This window comes from Myxocyprinus asiaticus, chromosome 9, assembly GCF_019703515.2.
Source record: "Myxocyprinus asiaticus isolate MX2 ecotype Aquarium Trade chromosome 9, UBuf_Myxa_2, whole genome shotgun sequence".
NCBI lineage: Eukaryota > Metazoa > Chordata > Actinopteri > Cypriniformes > Catostomidae > Myxocyprinus > Myxocyprinus asiaticus.
Window position 1 is genome coordinate 41,129,383 of NC_059352.1, and position 16,786 is coordinate 41,146,168.

Sequence of the window (16,786 nt, forward strand, 5' to 3'; positions counted from 1 at the left end):
ATGAACCATGGTAACCCTTATAAATTGATGTAGTTTATAGGCTGGTGTGAGATATTATATATATATATATATATATATATATATATATATATATATATATATATATATATATATATCATTTTTTTCTTTTCTTTTTTTTTTCATTTCCGTCTGTACTCCCAATAATGTTGTGTTTAGAAAAAGTATTTTTGCTTTTGGCTTATTGATATGGTGTATGGCTGTATGTATCCCATGACATATGCTAGTCTATCTAGTAACAAGGTACACAGGTACAATCCTCTGAATGTTAATATAATATTTTAACATCAAAATCTAACATTCAGTTGGCTAGATTTGAGAAGTTTTGGATTAAAATCATTATGGTGTTTCCATATTCAGTTACAGAGGCTCAGTGCAATATGACAGGCTTTATCTAAAATCTACAATGTTGTATAGTGGAAATATATACCTTTTGTTATGACAGTAACCTAATGTTTTTTCACTCCATTTTAAAACATCTTTTTTTTTTATCCCCAGTCATTGTGTATCACAGCGTATTAAACATTTGTTTGCAAATTGTTTGTGGTTTGCAAAAGCACTGACATGTTTCTTATGTGTTTGTTTGTGTACCACTCCATCCCTATTTTCTTTAGCCTGTTTTATTTGTCTATATGATGCTGTGCTGATCTCCCCTAATGATAAAACAAAAAGCAGTATATGTAGAAAATAATATGCTTAGAAGTTTTGCTGTATGTCACCATCACTTGCTTTAATAAATCTCTTTAAAAAAGACTCTTATTGTTGTGATTTTTTTTTATAAAAATGTATAAAAAAAAATTTTTTTTGTTTTTTATATATATATATTTAAATTAGCATAATTTAATTTGTGGCATTCATTTGTGCAGTGGTGAATGGCACTGCAGCGGTAGAAAGGAGATCTGATACACTGAAAATTATGGTGGAGTGTTCAAGAAAATTTTTGAACTTCACATGTATATCAGCTGAGCAGGTTCATGAGATATTAAACCCCAAAGAAGGGAAAGCTTAGGGAAATATAACAGCAAGTTATGAAGCATCTCAATGTAGTGATATGTAGCATTATCATGTCTTTCCTGTTGCTTCATTGGAATGGCAGAAGCTTAATAGCTAATGGACAGGAGTTTAAAAAATATGAATATGGATATGAATAAATCTCCTGACATCATTTGTATACAGGAAACATTGCTATGCAGATCCTTGGACTTTAAGCTGAATAGTTATGAAGCAATAAGGAAAGACAGGAAATATGGAAGAGGTGGAGGATGTGTAATATTTATAAAAAGAAACTTGGTATATAGACTTGTAAATAATGAAAGTAATGCTGAATGCATATGTATAGAAGTAATGGGAAAACGGTACAATTAAAATATTAAATTTCTATAATCCATGTATAAAATTAACAGGTGATGTTTTGAAAGGGGCCATGGGAGAAATGTCAATTAAATTGATTATATGTGGTGATTTTTAATTCTCATAATAGTGTTTGGAGTAGTAAGGACACAGATAAAAATGGGAAAATAATAGAAGAATTCTTGGAAGTGAACTCTTTAATATGTCTGAATGATGGAAGGTCAACTAAAGTGGACATAGTAAGAAACAGAATGTCATGTCTGTATATTAAAGTAGTTTCAGCTTCATTAGCCAGCAAATGTATATGGTCAGTATCTAATAGTAATATAGGTAGTGTTCATTTTCCAGTGATTTGTGAAATTAAAAATATGATTCAACAACAAAAATGCTACTATGGAATTAGATGGGTATATAAAAAGGCAGACTTGGAAAATTTTCAAATGCTGTGTGAAGAAAGAATCAATGATCTGTCATTCGAGGGAAATATTGATGACTTTCAATGAGAAAGGAATAAGGCATTTTGAATTTTAAAAAGAACACTCACCCAAGATGCAGTCATCGATTATCAGAGGAAAAGAGCATTTGTTAGGAAGATTATTAAAAGTAAAAAAAGGAAAGCTTAGCAAAATGTTTGCAATACGATTGGGAGAGAAACTGAAATAAATGTGGTTTGGCGTATTATCAAGAAGATGAATGGGATTGATAGTTTCAAAAGGATTCCTGTTATGGAAGAAAATGGAGAGGTAGCTATTACAAATAAAGACAAGGTTAAAATTCTGGCTCAAACATTTGCTAAAGCTTATAGCATTGAAAATTTAAATGATACATTCTTAGCGAGAAGACAACAAATTAGGAATATGTATGAAAATGTTTGTAAGAAAAAACAGGAACTCAATAGTATTTTAGATGAAGAATTTAATATTTTTGAATTAAGGATAGCTATTAATAATTCAAAGAATACTACACCAGGTAAGGATATGATAAGCTATAAAATCTTAAAGAAATTGCCAACTAAAGCGTTAAAAGTATTATTGGATATATATAATTATATATGGAATGAGGGTGTCCTACCAAAGGAGTGAAAAACTGCAATTGTGCTTCCATTAGCTAAACCTGGGAAAGATATAACAAAACCTAGTAGTTAGAGGCTTATTGCTCTAACCTCTATATTATGTAAAATAATGGGGGAAAAAAAATGATAGTGAGGTGACTAAATTATTTTAAACAATCCAATGTGGTTTTAGAAAAAGTAGGTCTACATTAGATGCCCTGGGGTCTGATGTATAAACGTTGCTTACGCACAAAATGGGCATTGAAATGTGCGTAAGCAATTTCCCATGAACATATCGGGATTTATAAAAAATAAACTTGCCATAAATACACTATATTGCCAAAAGTATTCGCTCACCCAAGTCCAGTCGTGAAATTTCCTCGCTACTAAATATTCCACAGTCAACTGTCAGTGGTATTATAACAAAGTGGAAGCGATTGGGAATGACAGCAACTCAGCCACGAAGTGGTAGGCCACGTAAAATGACAGAGCGGGGTCAGCGGATGCTGAGGCGCATAGTGCGCAGAGGTCGCCAACTTTCTGCAGAGTCAATCGCTACAGACCTCCAAAGTTCATGTGGCCTTCAGATTAGCTCAAGAACAGTGCGTAGAGAGCTTCATGGAATGGGTTTCCATGGCTGAGCAGCTGTATCCAAGCCATACATCACCAAGTGCAATGCAAAGCGTCGATGCAATAGTGTAAAGCACGCCGCCACTGGACTCTAGAGCAGTGGAGACGCGTTCTCTGGAGTGACGAATCATGCTTCTCCATCTGGCAATCTGATGGATGAGTCTGGGTTTAGCGGTTGCCAGGAGAACGGTACTTGTCTGACTGCATTGTGCCAACTGTGAAGTTTGGTGGAGGGGGGATTATGGTGTGGGGTTGTTTTTCAGGAGCTGGGCTTGGCCCCTTAGTTCCAGTGAAAGGAACTCTGAATGCTTCAGCATACAAAGAGATTTTGGACAATTCCATGCTCCCAACTTTGTGGGAACAGTTTGGGGATGGCCCCTTCCTGTTCCAACATGACTGCACACCAGTGCACAAAGCAAGGTCCATAAAGACATGGATGAGCGAGTTTGGTGTGGAAGAACTTGACTGGCCTGCACAGAGTCCTGACCTCAACCCGATAGAGCACCTTTGGGATGAATTAGAGCGAAGACTGCGAGCCAGGCCTTCTCGTCCAACATCAGTGTCTGACCTCACAAATGCGCTTCTGGAAGAATGGTCAAAAATTCCCATAAACACACTCCTAAACCTTGTGGAAAGCCTTCCCAGAAGAGTTGAAGCTGTTATAGCTGCAAAGGGTGGGCCGACGTCATATTAAACACTATGGATTAAGAATGGGATGTCACTTAAGTTCATATGCGTCTAAAGGCAGATGAGCGAATACTTTTGGCAATATAGTGTATGTACGCACCGTTCGAAAACTCTTGACTGTGCGTACGCACTCTTTTGCTGGTGTGTGTGAATTGGCGACTCAAGCTGGACAAATAATGAACTGAACAGACTGATTATAAAATCTGATTTTTATTTAATTCACATATAGAATAAAAAAGTATGTAGTTAAGCACTTGAAACAGAAGTAATCGTTATCAAGCCAATAGTAAGCTATATTATTTTTGGACATGTCTCATCAGAAACAGTATTGTACAGCTGCAAATAGGTACAACAATGCACATAAAATGCGCATCAAATGTGCTGCCTGCTCCACTTCATCCCGACCCTCATCGCAATGAAACCCCCATTCTAGTCTAATAAAAACATTATGAAAAGTACATTTGCTGTTCAGCTGTTTTTTTTTTTTTAAATATAAAATACCAGTCAAATATAAAATCTTGGTACTCCGATGATATCAGGCAATGCTGCACAAAGAATTTTAATAATTTTCGTTTTGTTTCCAGTACTAAATATTTAACTTCTCAATAAAAACACCCTTAAAATTATTTAAAAAGTTTTCTGAGAAGCAAAATTGCTTGGGTTAGATGTATACCTGCAAAGATAAAAACATTTTGCCAAGGGATATTCAAGATGTATTCTTTGAAAACAAGTTAATATCTTAATAAATAATGTTTCTTCATGGTGCAGCATCTAACCTTTGGGCACATGTGACATTTACAGACTTATCTCTTATAATAGAGTTTCTGGTACCGTTAAACGCTGTAATCACGTGTCTGGATGGTGAAATGCATATGGTAATTGTATGCAGATGAGGATATGCATAGTAAAAACAGGCATTGTACACTCCATATATGTTTATTTTGGGGAGGAGTTGGGGTGGGGAATGAATCGCGTGCATGTTCACACAGTCTTCCACTAGCTGGGATTTATTAAGTGAACTGTGCACAGGTGCTGGCATACATACGGTTTAATAAATCTGATTGTTTTTTTTTGTGCGTACGCACTTTTAGGAAGAAATCTCAGCATAGTTTTATACATGAGGCCCCAGGTGTTGTTTGAAAATGAAATAAAAAAAAATGCATGAGTAATGAAAGAATCCCTGGTTGTAGTCTTTTTTTATGTAGATAAGGCAAATCATATTTTGTGGAGGGAAGGATTACAAATTAAACTGAATGAAATTGGAATAGGTGGTAAATTTTATAACTGGGTATTAGATTTTCTCTTTTATGACATTCTAAATTGAACTCCTCAGGGTAGTGTAATCAGCCCAGTACTGTTTAATTTAATGATCAATTATGTTTTTGATAAAGCCAGAAATGGGATCGGCTCTTTATGCGGATGACTGGGCATTATGGAAGAGAGGTCGAAATATAAAAAATGTAGTTAAAGGCGTACAGGAGGCGATTAAAGAAGTGGAAGAATGGTCCATGGATGTATGATATTCACAAAGAAAAAGCAGATTAACCATTTAACACTGAAATTATATGATCAATCATTGGAAAGAGTACCAGTATTTAAGTACCTTGGTTTATAGTTTGACGAAAAGTTGATTTGCAAGTGGCATATAAGTAAAATTTAAACAAAATGTAAAAAGATAATAAATTGTATGCATACAGTTACTAGTTACAATTGGGGAGCTAGTCGTAATTCATTGTATATAAATCAAGCTCTAATACGTTGTTGTTTTGATTATGGTTGCATTGTATATGGATCGGCAACCAAGTCTTTATTGAAAAGACTAGATATTACACAGTATAGAGCATTAAGAATATGTTGTGGAGTGATAAAATCATCCCCTACAGTTGCAATTGGGGTAGAAATGGGAGAGATGCCTCTAGATCTTATGAGGGTAAAAACTGACAATGATTTACTGGGTAAATCTTCAAGGATCAGCGGGTAATCATCGTACCCGCAAAGTACTGGAGGATTGCTGGGATTATACAGGTAATGGAGGAAATAGTTTTAGGTGGAAGTACAGAGAATGGGCCAAGGAATGTGACTGACAATAAGAGCTTCTCTCATAATGTGCCTCTTTCTGGTGCTCCACCATGGAAGGTTCCAGAACCACTCATAGACTTAAGTTTACTAGAGGCCCAGGAAACGCCCAAAGAAGGATAGTGGAAATGAGGTAAAGGCTTTTCTGAATGAGACATTTTATTCAATATTGCAAATGTTTACAGATGGTTCTAAAGAACCTACCAACCAAAAGGTTGGAGTAGGAGTATTTGTTCCTAAATTTAAAATACGGATGAGTTTGTAATTGCCCTATGATCTGTCTGTGTACACTACAGAATTAAATGCAATAATAGTAGGATTGCAATGGATCGAGCAGGTCAGACCGAACAAAGTGGTAATATGCTCAGATTCTTCTTCGGCCTTAGTAAGTATACTACACACAAGATCAGATAGAGAAGACTTATTAATGGAAATATATTCATTGTTACACAGATTGAAAGAGGTTGGTATCATGGTGTATTTTGTTGGGTGCTGGCGCATGCTGGGGTATTTGGGAATGAGGTTGCTGACAAACTAGCAAAAGAAGCAATAGATAAAAGGGAGGTGGATGTCAAAGTACCTATGTGAAAAGAGGCAAAATTGGTAATAAAGAAGTAGTTAATAAATGAATGGCAAAGAAGATGAGAAAATAGTAATACATAAAGGTGGTGTTATAATATCATACAGTCAGTAGGGAGGGTAAACTGTCAGGGAGGAAACAGAAGGGAAGAAGTGTTATTATCTAGATTAGGTCTGGGACATACAGGATTGAAATCAAGGTTGACACTTCTGTGCTGTATGTGGTGTTTCCAAAACTGTATATCATGTCTTTTTTTTTATATGTAGCAAGTAGGGTTGGGAAGCGAGAATCGGTTCTTGTTCAGAACTGGTTCCATTCTTTACAAAATACCGGAATCGGATGATCTTCATGACTTTCGGTTCTGTTAATGGTTCCCCTGCGTGAATTTGGAACACCGGACTGAAATACTCTATGACAGTGTTTCCCAGCTTTTTTTCTGCCACGGCACACTTTTTATCCCTCATAAGGCTAACCATCGTCAATATTTTTCCTTTTCGTCTTAGTAGCGTTTACTTGTAATGTTTGAAATTCGGCTATGCAAAAAAAAAAAAAAAAAAATAATAAAAAAAAAATAATAAAAAAATAAAAAAAATCACATAGGTAGGCTAGGCTGTGTGAGGTCACAGGTGGCAAGAGGGTTAATGGGTAATGAAAAAACAACAAATTTGCTTCTTTTCTAATCTGTAGATTTGTTCTTGCAATGCCACAACAAATTACAGGGATGCCTCGTAAAAAAGCGGGAGGTGTGCACAATAAACATTGAAAACATGTATTTGGAAGAGAGAAAAAAGCTTGCAGTTTCTTTGATAGCAGAAAGTAATAAAATGACTCGTTTATGTTTAGGTCTAAGCGTTTTCTTGGTGAATTTAAATTAGTTCAAAAACTGGGGTAATATTTAATTTAAAGAAATTTGGATAGTTTTTAAATATTTCTAGTCGTTTAGTACTCTCAAAGACATTATTGGTGAAGCACAAACGTGTGTGAAAAACACTTTGGTGTAAAGTGGCGTCACTTCATAGACTTCAGTGTATTCCGCAGCGCTGACGCGAGTCATGTGAAAGACCCTTAACGCGTATAAATATGTCACTTTTACTCATTAACCATTGCTCTACACAATCACAAAAGTGACCGATTATGGTTTAAAAACGGCGAATTTCTCCGATAGGTGAGGAGTTTGGATCCCCGAAATTATTATTCTTTTTTTCATGCATGTATTTATTTTGTGGAATTTGATAATTTTCCACGGCACACCTGACAATCTTGCATAGTGGTTGGGAAACACTGCTCTATGACACGGTTTCCAGCAGCGCATTTCTGCAGCAGTGCTGCCCTCTACTGGGTCAAAAGCGTAAAACACACAAACAAATGACTCTTATGAGTCGGCTCTGTTGAATCTACAGCGAAACAGATAGTGCTTGCGGTATGGTCCGATTCCCGAAAGAACGATTTAGATGAGCCGGTTCTTTTGAATCTACAGCATGAAACATGTCAGCAGTTGTGAAAAACTGAGTTACAATGTATTTGGCTAAGGTGTATGTAAACTTCTGACTTCAACTGTATATATATATATATATATATATATATGTATATATATATATATAAAATTCTAAAATATTTCATATTGTCTAGACTACAGTATTATGTACTTGCTGTCTCTGTTTGAATATACTATACTACATATTGTTTCTGGTGCATGTGCAAATAAAGTTTGCGGGGGGGAAAAAAATAAAGAGAGGGAGGATCACTTTCAACCAACATATTTAATACCCTACAGAATGGCGGCAGCTCCCTATACTCACTGCTAAAATCATGAAATGTTTGTTACTGATTATTCTCATGATAATCTGTCAGTTGTTTTCTGTTTACCTGTATATACAGCCATGTTCGAACACATTTGAAGTCTTGGCAACATCTTGTACTCTAAATGTGTTTATTTCCATCCCTGTCTGATGATGCATATCCCTGGTTCCCAACCTGGTTCTCAATAAAAAAATTAAAAAAAAAGACTTAATGCAGTATCCCAAAATCGTTTTGCTCATTGTCGTAAAGATATATAGTATAAATATAGTAAAAACATATTTTTAAAATGTGGGTTAAGTGGCGATAATCACATTTTATCCTTTTAAATATAATTATATACAAGGTATCATTAAATATATACTTATATATATATATATATTTAAGCAAAGTCTTCAAGAGCCAAAAAAAAAAAAAAAAAAAAAAAAAGGGAAACCTCTAACTCTGGATAGCATGTTCAGAAACAAAAAATACAAAAAGCAAAGTTTACAAAAAGATCTATAATTAGACTAAACATAGTATGAAAGCACAAATTCATGATTTTAAGTGACTTTATTTGGAAAAGCACAATATTATATTAAGTGACATATATTTATATATATATATATATTTTTTTTTTACACATTTTTTTTTGTTCTGCAAAATATCATCTTCTCCAGAGAAAAAGAGCAAGTAAACTTAATCAACAAACAAGTTTCTTTAGAGAGGGGGAAAAATGAAAAAGAAATACAAAACAGCATTCACTCAGGCATAGAAAATTAAACAGACCTAGAATGCTGGGAAAGTTATGTGAGATATCATGCTCAACTCTTTAGGACTCGACGAGGGTCCCTTCCATTAGTGATGGTAATGGTGGGTTTTGGGCCCTGTCCTCCACCTGAAACTGGGGAACGACTGCCACTTTTCCAATGGATACGATTCAGTTGATGACCACTTGCACCAAATGAGTTCTCTCGAGTGACAGGAGAAGGAAAAAACACAGGGGAGTCATTTGCTGCGAAAAGCAAAGGGCATTAAAGGTAAGTAGGCTACTAATTCAACAGGTTCTGAAATGTTTTGTTACTATTAAAGTGACAGCCATAGAAAATAACCAGCAATAAAAAAAAGTGCATTTGTCAAATAAATGTTCAAGCGTTCAAAAACCTGTAGGTCCAGCAGGTGTTCCAGGATTTTGAATACCAGGTGTGTTGCTCTGAGCTTCTGATTTTACCTGTTAAACAAACAAAAAAACCATTCTGTACTTTCGTTCTCACAGTGCTCTTCTCTTTGTTTTCTGTCTCTGAGCATTACTTTTGCACTCACATGTGTGTTGTTTATTTGGTTGATTTTTGCCAGCACCTCTTGGTTGGGCTCACTGAAATTTGGTACCTCTGAGAAGACCATGCAGAACCTTACAACAGAAGCAAGAATGGACTGGTTACTGTCATCACAGTCTCTGTCACATGCACTGTAATGCACAGTTCAGGACTTACTCCCCAATCTTCTGGAGGTCCCCTGTTCTCCCAATATACAGCGTAAGACAGCCTTTGAAGAGAGATGCATATCTGAAATTGTATATAAGACAAAAAATAAAGCAAATCAAAATATTCAGTAAAATGTTTACAATTCACTTGCTCTCATTTATGATGGAGGTTGAGGAAAAGATGTTAAACCCAATCAGATTAGATATTTATTGATAGCTATTTAGAGAATGCATTTTAGATTTAAACAAGAATGGTGCACAACAAATGAAAGTGAGTGGAAAAAAGGCTGAACAATGAATTAATATAATTATTAAAGATAAAATTAAAACTCCTTTCCTACCCGCGATTGAGTCGGATAATATCTCCTGGTTGTATGAGGCTGCCCACCTCGTCCCACACGGATATGGTAATGCTTCCGGTCCTGTCGGCCACTTTACATGAACGCACTTCGTGACCATCTTTCGTCTTAGACACTCGACCTGATACATAAAGAAGCACAGAGATGGAGAACACACTTAAAAGTATATGAATGCGTATCGGTTCTGACAATAATATTGGTTGACCTCTATTTCGATTCTGGAAAAAACATTAGCCTGTCTTTAGATATTTGTTAACCATTGTAATCTTGTTTGCCTCAAACTGTGTAATCTGTAGTTAAGAGTCTCTAGACATCATGCAGTGCTGCAACAAACAGGCCCTGTTTGGTCGACAAAAGGAAACGTTTTCCATTTAAGTTTGACTTACCAGTTTCCAGGACTATAAAAACTAAATTAATATTTTTTACTCCAGCTTTGAGGTCTTTAATCAGACACACATTTTCGTTGAGTGCGTTTGCCATTCTAAATAAACGGTAAATAAAGAATTGAGAAGAGGGAAACTAGCGACCAACTAATAAGCCTCTTGTTTTCAGGTAACTGTTTCACCAGGCCTCTATATAGGCTACCTCCATTTCCATGTGATCTGATTTGGCCGAATTCTGAACGGGTCTTGCACACGAAACTGAAAATCGTCCAAAAGGCGTTGAAGACAATTTCCCCCAAAAATTTGTGGAGTAGTGTAGAGGTGGATGGAGGGTGAAATAACTTTTCTAGACGAACACACTTAATCTTTTTACATGCACCAACGCAAACCACCTCGGATTCACACATATATTAATTTGTGGATTTTGTAGCGGCTAAGACATATAATAATGTAAATTGCTGAAATTCAAAACAAAACATCGTCACGAACAGGATTCGAACCTGTGCGGGGAAACCCCATTGGATTTCGAGTCCAACGCCTTAACCTCTCGGCCACCGTGACTGTAATGTGAAATAGTATATATAGTATACATGAATGTTTAATCGTAACCTGGAACGCTTCTCATCATAATGTTAAAACAAAAAACTGCGGCCCAAATAAACAGTATTTGGCAGGAATAAAACACTTTATTCGACAGAATTACCATACTAAATCGTTCAGCTTTAAGGCTGGTTTACATATAAAGATTTATATTTGCTTATTTTGTTGTCTGCTGTTTTTACTTGTGTCGTCACAACACTAGGAGGCGCTAGAACCTAACGAGTCGTTTGTAAGAGAGGGCGCGTATTTGAGCTCATCATAAAACGTGAAACAGTCTGTTGTGATGAACAACATTGGAAAGTTTTGAAACAGGGAGAGTGATATTTCTGAAAGTTTTAAATATCACATAACATTGATAAAGAAATTAATAATATTAAATTCAAGACAGTTAAAATGATTGAAACGGTTGGGAATCTTTACATTACTTAAATAGCCCTATCCTTGGGGTTTAACAATTAAATGTTAACATGAAACAGCAGGTAAGGCACATTTATCACTACAAATACATCGATCAGCCACAACATTAAAACCACCTGCCTAATATTGTGTAGGTCCCCCTCGCACCAGCAAAACAGCGCCAACCCGCATCTCAGAATTGCATTCTGAGATGATATTTTCTCACCACAATTGTACAGCGCGGTTATCTGAGTTACCTTTGTCAGTTCAAACCAGTTTGGCTATTCTCTGTTGACCTTTCTCATCAACAAGGCATTTCCGTCCACAGAACTGGATGTTTTGTTTGTTTGTTTGTTTGTTTGTTTGTTTGTTTGTTTTGTTTGCACCATTCTGAGTAAATTCTAGAGACTGCTGTATTTGAAAATCTCAGAAGATCAGCAGTTACAGAAATACTCAAACCAGCCTGTTTGGCACCAACAATCATGCCATGGTCAAAATCACTGAGATCACATTTTTCCCCCATTCTGATGGTTGATATGAACATAAAGTGAAACTCCTGACCTGTATCTGCATAATTTTATACACTGCACTGCAGCCACACGATTGGCTGAGTAGATGATCGCATGGATGTTTGTTGGTGCCAGATGGGGTGGTTTGAGTATTTCTGTAACTGCTGATCTCCTGGGATTTTCACACACAACAGTCTCTAGAATATACTCAGAATGGTGTGACAAAAAAAAAAACAAACAAAAAAAAAAAAACAAAAAAAAAAACATCCAGTTCTGTGGACGGAAATGCCTTGTTGATGAGAGAGGTCAACAGAGAATGGCCAGACTGGTTCAAACTGACAAAGTCTACAGTAACTCAGATAACCGCTCTGTACAACTGTGGTGAGAATGGGTTGGTGCTGTTTTGTGGCATGAGGGGACCTACACAATATTAGGCAGGTGGTTTTAATGTTGTGGTTGATCGCCATATGCTCTTTGTAACGACACTTACTAACAACACATATATCATGCTCAGTAAATCCTATTTATATCAATATACAGTATTATGTGTATGAAAGTGTGAGGTTTGACCCTTGCCAGTCATATCAAAGCCACTTCTTTCTGTTATTTTATATAAAACAGCCTGTGGTAGTGTGGTCGAGCACCGGCTTGTGAATGGAGAGTGAGATCAGGAGATGAGAATGGTAAGAATCATCACCTGTCAATGATTGTCATTGCAGTGTGAGTGAAGACAGAGTTAAAAGTGAGCCAGATGCCAGTAGAGGAGAGAGACCCGCACACACACCCGCTGAGCCTGTGTGGCACGAGAGTGTTGCGAGAGAGTGTTTTTGTTTTGATTAGTAAATAAACATACTCTGAGTTGAAATTCACCATTCCGGATTCCCCCTTTCTCACCCCAAGAACCCGATTCTTTTACACTGGTGCTGAAACCCGGCATTAAAGGAGGAAGTGTGTCGCCATGAACTCATCCGTGCCCTTGTGGAGATTCAAGAAACTCACCACCAAGCCCTCCTGGCTCAGGAACAGCGATTCCAGGAACTCCTCCGGGCCCAAGTGGAGGACTGGCAGGCGTGACGGAGCTTGGTGATCCAGGATCGATCTTCAGCCACGGACCCGGAGGCAGCAACCATGTCTCATCTGCAGCTGACGAAGATGGGACCCCAGGATAAGCTGGAGGTTCATCGGGCTATTTGAACAAGCGGCTACTGCCTCAGGCTGGCCAAAGTCTCAATGGGCACTTCATTAGCTGCAGCTGCTCTCAGGGGAGTCACAACTCGTGGCTGATCAGCTTCCAGCGGAAACTCGCCTGGTCTATGAGGACCTGAAGAAGGCTATCCTTCAGCAGTTCGGGCGAACACCGGAACAACACCGCCAGTGGTTCCGTTCCCTGAGACTGGAGGAGGTCGGCCATCCGTTTGTGTATGCTCAGCTGTTCTGCGATGCCTGCCGGAGGTGGGTCCTGGCCCAGGAGGGTTGCGATGTCGGGGGTGTGATAGATCTGATGGTACTGGAGCAACTCACTGCCCATTTGCCGATGAGAACTGTGGAGTGGGTCCAGTGCCGTCGCCCGGCATCGCTGAACGACGCCGTCCAGTTGGCGGAGGACCATTTGGCAGCCTTTCCGGGGGCCAGCGAGCCACCCTCTTTATCTCTCTCTCTTCCTCTGCCCCTTCCTTCTACCCTTTCTATTTCCTTCCATCCAATCCCTCCTCCCCGGAGACGGGGAGTTCCCCCTCTGAAACTGGCTCCCTGGCTGCGGAGTCTGTGCAGCCTGCCAGTTCACTCTGTCCCACTCCCTGCCTTTCCACTCTCACTCCCAGGTTGACAGATCTGCCACCGCGGGTGTGGGCGTGGAGCCTGGGCTGGTTTTCTGGCGCTGCAGGGAGCCTGAGCATTTCCAGGACCAATGCCTGCTGATGGAGTTGGGGACTGTGGTCTGGCTCCCCAACATGCCACAAGCCGCCCCGATCAAGCTGGGACATACCGCATACCTGTGAGTATCAAGGGGGTACATACCAGGCCTTGGTGGATTCGGGTTGCAGCCAAACTTCCATCCATCAATGCCTGGTTCAAGACAAGGCTTTGGGTGTGAATCACAAGGTGAAGGTAAGGTGTGTGCATGGGGATATCCACGATTATCCGGTAGTGACCGTAACAATTCAATTCCGGGGGCAAACGCATAGTGTCGAGGTGCCGGTTAGTCCCTGCCTCACCCATCCACTAATCCTGGGTATGAATTGGCCAGTGTTTACCACTTTATTAAGGGAAATTTGTGCAGATGGGTCCTGTAACGAAGCAGCTCGATGTGGGATTTGTGATGTGCTGGCTGGGGAGGCAGAGCCAGGGCTGTCTACGTCAGCTCCACGTCAGGATGATGAAAGGGAGGGGGAAGTCTCGGCTTCCCCAGCCTTTAGAGGATTCCCCTCCGGGGATTTCCCTCTAGAGCAGACACGAGACGAGTCCCTTAGGCACGCCTTCGACCAAGTGAAAGTGAGCATCTTCAGCATCTTGTCAGCATCTTCAGCCAGGCATCGCACTCTCATATCCGTATTTCTCTATTATAAATGATCGGTACAAAAAGAGGATACAACCCAAAAGTTGATACCAAAGAGTTGGCGGGAAATGTTATTCCAGACGGCTCATCATAATCCGATGGCTGGTCACTTAGGGCGAGAAAAACACTAAACCATCTAATGGCCCATTTTTATTGGTTGGGCATTCACTGGGATGTTCGCAGGTGGTGTGCAGCATGCTAGTGAATCTGTTGGCCATCCCAAGAGCACCATTGCGTCCGCTCCCTTTGAGAGAATTGGTATGGACCTCGTCGGGCCATTAGAGTGGACGGCACACAGACATCGGTTTGTGTTGGTTCTGGTGGACTATGCAATGCGATATCTGGAAGCAGTACCTTTGGGCAACATTTCAGCATGTAGTGTTGCGGAGGCACTCTTCAGAATGATTTTCCAAGTATGGATTCCGAAAGAAATCCTCACTGATCAGGGCACTTCTTTCATATCACATACACTATGTGAGCTGTATTATTGAGCATTAAATTATTGAGCATTAAATAGATTCAGACAAGTGTGTACCACCCGCAAACGGATGGCTTGTTTGAACAGTTTAATCAAACCCTGAAAAACATGATTCGTAAGTTTGTGCACGAAAATGCTTGGAATTGGGATAAGTGGCTTGAACCCCTGTTATTCGCAGTTTGAGAGGTCCCGCAAGCCTCCACGTGGTTCTCCCCATTTTAATTATTGTATGGGAGTAAGCCTCGTGGAGTCTTAGATGTTGTGAGGGAAAATTGGGCCTTCCAACAGCAAAAACAAAATTCAATATGTTCTTGACCTGAGAGCAAAACTCCACACATTGAGGCAATTAACACAGGAAAATTTGCTACAGGCTCAAAAATGTCAGTCCCAGCTGTAAAACAGGGGAGCTCGGCTACAGGAATTTACACCGGGAGATAAAGTCCTTGTATTACTACCCATATCAAGCTCTAAATTACTTGCAAATTGGCAAGGGCCCTTTGTGGTCACAAGGTGAGTTGGGGAAGTCGATTATGAGGTTAAACAAACAGATGGGGCAGACCACGGCAAATTTACCACCTCAACCTCTTAAAATTGTGGAGGGAGGTGGTCCCCGTTTCTTTGGTGATGGTGGTTCCAGAGAGGGAGGAGCTTGGGCCGGAGGTAAATGTAAAAGCCAATCGAGGTGCCCCGGTCACTTGTCGAGACCACCTCTCACCGTCGCAATTCATGGACGTGGCCCGGGTGCAAAGAGAATTCTCCGACATGTTCTCGTGCCTTCCCAGTCGTACAAACCTCATAGAACACCATATCAAAACAAACCCAGGGGTAGTGGTATGCAGTCATCCCTACTGATTACCCAAACACAAAAAAGGTGTTTTGGGAAGAATTAAAGGCCATGCTCAATATGGGGGTAATAGAATTATCCCACTGTGACTGGGCCAGCCCAGTGGTGCAGGTTCCAAAGAGCGATGGCTCGGTCCGGTTCTGTGTGGATTATTGAAAGGTCAATGCGGTGTCTAAATTTGACACATACCCAATGCCTCGTATTGATGAACTGCTCAATCGGTTGGGCGTGTCTCATTTTTATTTGACACTGAATTTGACAACGGGATACTGGCAGATCCCCTTAACACCAATGTCCCATGAGAAAACGGCCTTCTCCACACCATTTGGCTTACACCAATTCATGACCCTTCTGTTCGGTTTGTTCAGGGCCCTGGCTACGTTTCAGTGCCTTATGGACCAAGTACTCAGACCGCACTCTATGTACATGCTGCCTATCTGGATGACATCATTATATACAGTAATAATTGGCAGCGGCATATGCAGCATCTGAGGGCAGTTCTGAGGTCGCTGCAGTGGGTGGGACTCTTGGCGAACCCCAAGAAGTGTGCAATTGGATGGGTGGAGGTACGATATCTGGGGTTCCACTTGGGTCAAGGGCACGTGCATCCCCAAATTGATAAGACCACAGGGGTTGCAGCCTGGCTGACACCAAAGACCAAAAAGGAGGTGAAACAGTTCATGGGGCTGGCTAGCTACTATAGAAGGTTTGTGCCTAATTATTTGGACATCACCAGCCCACTGACTGATCTCACTAGAAAGGGAGCCCCAGACTCTGTCCAGTGGACGGAGCCATGCCAACAAGTTTTTATGCAGGTGAAAGCTTCGCTTTGTGGCAGGCCGTTGTTACATGCTCCTGATTTGTTTTACAGACCAACACATCGGACGGAGAGTTGGTAGCAGTGTTGTCTCAGCGGGTCGAGGGGGAGTAGTGCCCGGTGCTGTACATCAGTCGGAAGCTCTCGGCGAGAGAGGCAAGGTACAGCACCATTGAGAACCATCAAGTAGGCGGT

At 39.8% G+C, this 16,786-nt stretch overlaps 1 protein-coding gene and 1 non-coding gene across 2 annotated transcripts; both read right to left on the reverse strand.

Annotated features, from left to right (window-relative positions):
* Positions 1-8,828: 8,828 nt before the first annotated feature.
* nabp1b (nucleic acid binding protein 1b) lies at positions 8,829-10,842 on the reverse strand. Its single transcript, XM_051707061.1, has 6 exons — positions 10,397-10,842; positions 9,993-10,131; positions 9,662-9,733; positions 9,492-9,579; positions 9,333-9,399; positions 8,829-9,183 (listed from the first exon to the last, which is right to left on the reverse strand). Exons 1-6 carry the CDS (start codon positions 10,488-10,490, stop codon positions 8,993-8,995), a joined length of 651 nt encoding a protein of 216 aa, XP_051563021.1. The 5' UTR covers positions 10,491-10,842; the 3' UTR covers positions 8,829-8,992.
* Positions 10,843-10,872: 30 nt separating this feature from the next.
* Positions 10,873-10,954, reverse strand: trnas-cga (transfer RNA serine (anticodon CGA)). The gene has a single exon. It is a non-coding gene; the product is annotated as a tRNA-Ser (tRNA).
* Between the last annotated feature and the right edge of the window lie 5,832 nt (positions 10,955-16,786).